The 7027-nt window shown below is 44.1% G+C and overlaps 1 protein-coding gene across 3 annotated transcripts in view; it reads right to left on the bottom strand.

The window, feature by feature from the left end:
- Positions 1-7027, bottom strand: part of sntg1 (syntrophin, gamma 1) — a 58567-nt gene that overhangs the window by 26124 nt on the left and 25416 nt on the right. For 2 of the 3 annotated variants that reach the window (XM_055883547.1, XM_055883548.1), the window contains exon 3: positions 6349-6403. In XM_055883547.1, coding sequence (XP_055739522.1) covers positions 6349-6375 — 27 coding nt within the window. In that variant the 5' untranslated portion in view covers positions 6376-6403. The remainder of the gene's footprint in view (positions 1-6348; positions 6404-7027) is intronic. The other variant, XM_055883549.1, reaches the window with a different exon arrangement.

Genomic DNA, 7027 nt, shown 5'->3' with positions numbered 1-7027 from the left:
TTCGCCTGGACCCAGTAAGGACCCCCCCCCCCCCCCCCCCCCCCCCCACCTCGCCCTGGACCCTCAAGGCCCCCCCCCCCCCCCCCCCCGGACCTACGCATAGAGGACCCAGGCCGAGAGGACCTACATCCAGACCACACCACCACCCACCACCACCCCAGCCAATCACAACACCACACCCCCCCCCCCCCCCCCCCCCCCCCCCCCGAGTCAACCATGCCCACACCCATTTAGGCCCCCTCAGATCAGACCTATGCCCCTCCTACCCACCCAATACACCCCACCCCCGCAAAGAGGACCTCAACACGGAAGTCACACATACGCCCAGACTGTGAGCAGGCAAACAGGCCCAAACCCCACTCTTACACTAGCCCAAGCTAAAGTCTTTGAAAGTCAAGTTAATAAACAGATCACTGACCATTTCGAATCCCACTGTAACTTCTCCTCTGTGCAATCCGGTTTCCGAGCTGGTCATGGGTGCACCTCAGCCATGCTCAAGGCACTATACGATATCATAACCGCCATCAATAAAAGACAGTACTGTGCAGCCGTCTTCTTCGACCTGGCCAAGGCTTTCAACTCCGTCAATCATCTTATTCTTATCGGCAGACTCAACAGCCTTGGTTTCTCGAATGACTGCCTCGCCTGGTTCACCAACTACTTCGCAGACAGAGTTCAGTGTGTTAAATTGGAGGGCCTGTTGTCCGGACCTCTGGCAGTCTCTATGGGGGTACCACAGGGTTCAATTCTCGGGCCGACTCTTTTCTCTGTATATATCAACGATGTCGCTCTTGCTGCGGGTGATTCCCTGATCCACCTCTACGCAGACGACGCCATTCTGTATACATCTGGCCCTTCTTTGGACACTGTGTTAACTAACCTCCAAACGAGCTTCAATGCCATACAACACTCCTTTCGTGGCCTCCAACTGCTCTTAAACACTAGCAAAACCAAATGCATGCTTTTCAACCGTTCGCTGCCCGCACCTGCCCGCCCGACTAGCTTCACTACTCTGGACGGTTCTGACCTAGAATACGTAGACAACTACAAATACCTAGATGTCTGGCTAGACTGTAAACTCTCCTTCCAGACTCATATAAAACATCCCCAAACTATAATCAGCTTTCTATTTCGCAAAAAAAAGCCTCCTTCACTCACGGCGCCAAACTTACCCTAGTAAAACTGACTATTTTACCGATCCTCGACTTCGGCTACGTAATTTACAAAATAGCCTCCAACACTCTACTCAGAAAACTGGATGCAGTCTACATGCAGTCATACAGTGCCATCCGTTTTGTCACCAAAGCCCCATATACCACCCACCACTGCGACCTGTATGCTATAGTCGGCTGGCCCTCGCTACCTATTCGTCGCCGGACCCACTCGCTCCAGGTCATCTATAAGTCTATGCTCTTTAAAGCTCCGCTTTATCTCAACTGACTGGTCACGATAACAAGACCCACCCGTAGCACGTGCTCCAGCAGGTATATCTCACTGGTCATCTCCAAAGCCAACACCTCCTTTGGCCGCCTTTCCTTCCAGTTCTCTGCTGCCAGTGACTGGAACGAATTGCAAAAATCGCTGGAGACTTACATTTCCCTCACTAACTTTAAACATCAGCTATCTGAGCAGCTAACCGATTGCTGCAGCTGTACATAGTCCATCTGTAAATAGCCCACCCAATCTACCTACCTCATCCCCATATTGTTTTTATTTACTTTGCTGCTCTTTTGCACACCAGTATCACTACTTACACACCATCATCTGCTCATCATCATCTGCTCATCTATCACTCCAGTGTTAATCTGCTAAATTGAAATTACTTTGCTACTATGGCCTATTTATTGCCTTACCTCCTCATGCCATTTGCACACACTGTATATAGACTTTCTTTTTTTTCTATTGTGTTATTGACTGTACGCTTGTTTATTCCATGTGCAACTCTGTGTTGTTGTTTCTGTCGCACTGCTTTGCTTTATCTTGGCCAGGTCGCAGTTGTAAATGAGAACTTGTTCTCAACTAGCCTACCTGGTTAAATAATGGTGAAATAAAATAAATAAAACAAAAGATGCTCAGCAGGCTCTGCTCATACTGACTGGCCTGAGTTCAAACCACATGACCAACAACATTGGACACTTTATGGAACACAAAGCCTTCACTATCTCATCCTGGAATATCCAAGGCCTGAGGTCATCTGCCATTGGCCTAAAGAGCAGGAACCTGGATTTCATCAAAGAAATTGTAAATACTACAAGAATACTACATTGTCATCCTACAAGAAACATAGTATAGAGGAGATGGACCCACTGGTTGCCCTCTGGGTTACAGAGAGCTGGTAGTTCCATCCACCAAACTACCAGATGTGTAACAGGGAAGGGACTCAGGGGGTATGCTAATTTGGTATAGAGCAGACCTAACTCACCCCATGAAATTAATCAAAACAGGAACATTCAAAAGGAAATTATATTAACAAAGGAAAATGTCCTCCTGTGTGCTACCTATATCACCCCACTAGAATCACCATACTTTAATGAAGACAGCTTCTCCATCCTGGAGGGGGAAATCAATCATTTCCAGGCCCAGGGACATGTACTAATCTGTGGCGACCTAAATGCCAGAACCGGACAAGAACCTGACACCCTCAGCACACAGGGGGACAAACACCTGCCTGGAGGTGACAGCATTCCCTCCCTCATATGCCCCCCTAGGAACAACTATGACAACATAACCAACAAAAAAGGGTCACATCTCCTGCAGCTCTGTCACACGCTGGGTATGTACAGTCATGGCCAAAGATTTTGAGAATGATACAAATATACATTTTCACAAAGTTTGCTGCTTCAGTGACTTTAGATATTTTTGGCAGATGTTACTATGGAATACTGAAGTATAATAAGTGTCAAAGGCGTTTATTGACAATTACATGAAGTTGATGCAAAGAGTCAATATTTGCAGTGTTTACCCTTCTTTTTCAAGACCTCTGCAATCCGCCCTGGCATGCTGTCAATTAACTTCTGGGCCACATCCTAACTGATGGCAGCCCATTCTTGCATAATCAATGCTTGGAGTTTGTCAGATTTTGTGGGTTTTTGTTTGTCCACCCGCCTCTTGAGGATTGACCACAAATTCTCAATGGGATTAAGGTCTGGGGAGTTTCCTGGCCATGGACCCAAAATATCGATGTTTTGTTCCCCGAGCCACTTATTTATCACTTTTGCCTTATGGCAAGGTGCTCCATCATGATGGAAAAGGCATTGTTCGTCACCAAACTGTTCCTGGATGGTTGGGAGAAGTTGCTCTCGGAGGATGTGTTGGTACCATACTTTATTCATAGCTGTGTTCTTAGGCAAAATTGTGAGTGAGCCTACTCCCTTGGCTGAGAAGCAACCCCACACATGAATGGTCTCAGGATGCTTTACTGTTGGCATGACACAGGACTGATGGTAGCGCTTACCTTGTCTTCTCCGGACAAGCTTTTTACCAGATGCCCCAAACAATCGGAAAGGGGATTCATCAGAGAAAATGACTTTACCCCAGTCCTCAGCAGTCCAATCTCTGTACCTTTTGCAGAATATCAGTCTGTCCCTGATGTTTTTCCTGGAGAGAAGTGGCTTCTTTGCTGCCCTTCTTGACACCAGGCCATCCTCCAAAAGTATTCACCTCACTGTGCGTGCAGATGCACTCACACCTGCCTGCTGCCATTCCTGAGCAAGCTCTGTACTGGTGGTGCCCCGATCACGCAGCTGAATCAACTTTAGGAGACGGTCCTGGCGCTTGCTGGACTTTCGCCCTGAAGCCTACTTCACAACAATTGAACCGCTCTCCTTGAAGTTCTTGATGATCCGATAAATGGTGGATTTAGGTGCAATCTTACTGGCAGCAATATCCTTGCCTGTGAAGCCATTTTTGTGCAAAGCAATGATGGCAGAGTGATCTCCAGCCTTGTCCTCGTCAACACTCACACCTGTGTTAACGAGAGAATCACTGACATAATGTCAGCTGGTGCTTTTGTGGCAGGGCTGAAATGCAGTGGAAATGTTTTTGGGGGATTCAGTTCATTTGCATGGCAAAGAGGAACTTTGCAATTAATTGCAATTCATCTGATCACTCTTCGTAACATTCTGGAGTATATGCAAATTGCCATCATACAAACTGAGGCAGCAGACTTTGTGAAAATTTATATTTGTGTCATTCTCAAAACTTTTGGCCACGACTGTACATAGTCAATGGTAGGCTTCGAGGGGACTCCTATGGTAGGTACACCTATAGCTCATCTCTTGGCAGTAGCACTGTAGACTATTTTATCACTGACCTCAACCAAGAGTCTCCCAGAGCATTCACAGTCAGCACTGACACCCCTATCAGATCACAGCAAAATCCCATTCTACTTGAACAGAGAAATATTAAATTACGAGGCATCAAAGCCAAAGGAACTGAGTAGTATTAAGAAATGCTATAGATGGAAGGAATGTAGTGTAGAAACCTACCAAAAAACAATTAGGCAACAACAAATTCAATCCCTTTTAGACAACTTCCTGGACAAAACGTTCCACTGTAATAGTGAAGGTGTAAACTTGGCAGTAGAAAATCTCTCAGCTTCCCTATCAAATCTAAATATTTCAAACAGAAAACCGAAGAAAATCAACAACAATGACAAATGGTCATTAGGCAAATACCTAAGAAAGAAATTGAGAAACCTGTCCAACCAAAAACATAGAGACCCAGAAAACCTGAGTCTACACCTTCACTATGGTTCATCACTAAAACAATACAGAAATACACTATGGAAAAAGAAGGGACAGCATGTCAGAAATCAGCTCAATGTAACTGAAGAATCCATATACACTTCTGGAAAAATTGGAAAACACTAAACAAACAACAACACGAAGAATTATCTATCCAAAATGGAGATGTATGGGTAAACCACTTCTCTAATCTTTTTGGCTCTATAACAAAGCACAAACAGCAAAAACATATACATGATCGAATACAAATCTTAGAATCAACTATTAAAGACTACCAGAACCCACTGGACTATACATACCTTGACCTAAACATCAGCGCCCAAACTTAAGGAAAGCTTTGACTATGTACAGACTCTGTGAGCATTGCCTTGCAATTGAGAAAGGCCGCCGTAGGCAAACCTGGCTCTCAAGAGAAGACAGGCTATGTGTACACTGCCCACAAAAACAGGTGGAAACTGAGCTGCACTTCCTAACCTCCTGCCAAATGTATGACCATATTAGAGACACATATTTCCCTCAGATTACACAGATCCACAAAGAATTTGAAAAGAAACCTGATTTGATAAACTCCCATCTACTGGGTGAAATACCACAGTGTGCCATCACAGCAGCAAGATTTGTGACCTGTTGCCACAAGAAAAGGGCAACCAGTGAAGAACAAACACCATTGTAAATACAACCCATATTTATGTTTATTTATTTTCCCTGTTGTACTTTAACCATTTGCACATCGTTACAACACTGTATATATACATAATATGACATTTGTAATGTCTTTATTCTTTTGGAACTTCAGTGACTGTAATGTTTACTGTTCATTTTTATTGTTTATTTCACTTTTGTATATTATCTACTTCACTTGTTTTGGCAATGTTATATGTTACCCATGCCAATAAAGCCCCTTGAATTAGAGAGAGCGAGAGAGAGCGAGAGAGAGCGAGAGAGAGCGAGCGAGAGAGCGAGAGAGAGAGAGAGCGAGAGAGAGAGCGAGAGAGCGAGAGAGAGAGAGAGCGAGAGAGAGAGAGAGCGAGAGAGAGAGAGAGAGAGCGAGAGAGAGAGAGAGAGAGCGAGAGAGAGGTATGTATGTGTTGGAGGCAGAGTCATTCTCATTAGCCTAGCTGAATCAGTGCTGTGATGCTGCTGTATCGCTGGGTAGGTCAGGAGCCTCTCTCTGCGTTGCTCGGCTGAGCATTGTTTGGGCTGCTGTACAGCATGTATGTACAGTAATTACCCTTATCTCTGATCCCATCTTGTGTGTCATCATTGCCCTCCCATCCTAATCCTGTCCATCATTATCTACATCATCAACTCCAATCAGATGCTGTCGTCTGTGTACATTTGCAATTTACACTGCAGGCGGTAGGCACCAGGCACCAGACATGCAACAAGGACAGTCACATTTGCATCTACCTAAGCCAGAGATGCATTGTGATATGATAACTCAATGACACTTGTTGTGTTCCAAAGGTCAACACGTGTCATCAGTTGAGTAAGATGTCAAGAAAAAATACATAACACTAGTCGCCATGGCAGACCAATTTGCTCCAATTATCTTTGCAAAATGTTGAGGGATTGAAAGCTATTCAACTCAAAATGTAGCTACCTCTTCATTTGAAGTCTTGAAATCCATGTGCTACGGCACAGTGAGGGAATCTGCCCTGGAGAAAAGAAAGAAGAGGAAAGGAAATTGAATTAGCTTCCTGAACAAAATACCTAGCAGTTAAGTTAGGGACATGGTTCTTCTCATTTCTAGTAATAACACAGATTGACCAAGCTCTTCATGATGGTGTATTCCTTTACACTTAATATAAACACAAAACCCACCGGCATGGTTTGCCTATTTTCATTACTGTCATGTCATAGGATTGAACAATTTGAATCCATGGTAATAGATTTGCATTGCAATTTCACTTCTTTCTAGCAGAATCCTGTGCAGAACCCCATGGATTAATCAGGGAGGAAACCAAAGACCATTAAATGTCTATGAATAATTCATAAGCTGAAGGTGAGAACCTAAGTATCTACAGATGTAAAATCTTAATTTGATTACCCTGTTGCAGGAGAACTGTCCATCAACGCAAGAAATTGTATGTATTTGAGGTTTAAAAAGTCTTCTGAAGTTTGTAATTTGACATTTCAGACTTGATTTCCCCTTAGGAACAATGTATCAACTGCCAAAAAAATGTCCATTCATTAAAATCCACATAATAATTCACATTTCCTGCTGCTGCATGATTATTTTCCTGCTGTAGAAAACTGGCTCAAATTAAGATCTTAATCTG

This window comes from Salvelinus fontinalis, chromosome 26, assembly GCF_029448725.1.
Source record: "Salvelinus fontinalis isolate EN_2023a chromosome 26, ASM2944872v1, whole genome shotgun sequence".
NCBI classification, from domain to species: Eukaryota; Metazoa; Chordata; class Actinopteri; order Salmoniformes; family Salmonidae; genus Salvelinus; species Salvelinus fontinalis.
The sequence above is the reverse complement of the archived record's forward strand: the minus strand, read 5'-3'. Positions and strand labels throughout refer to the sequence as shown.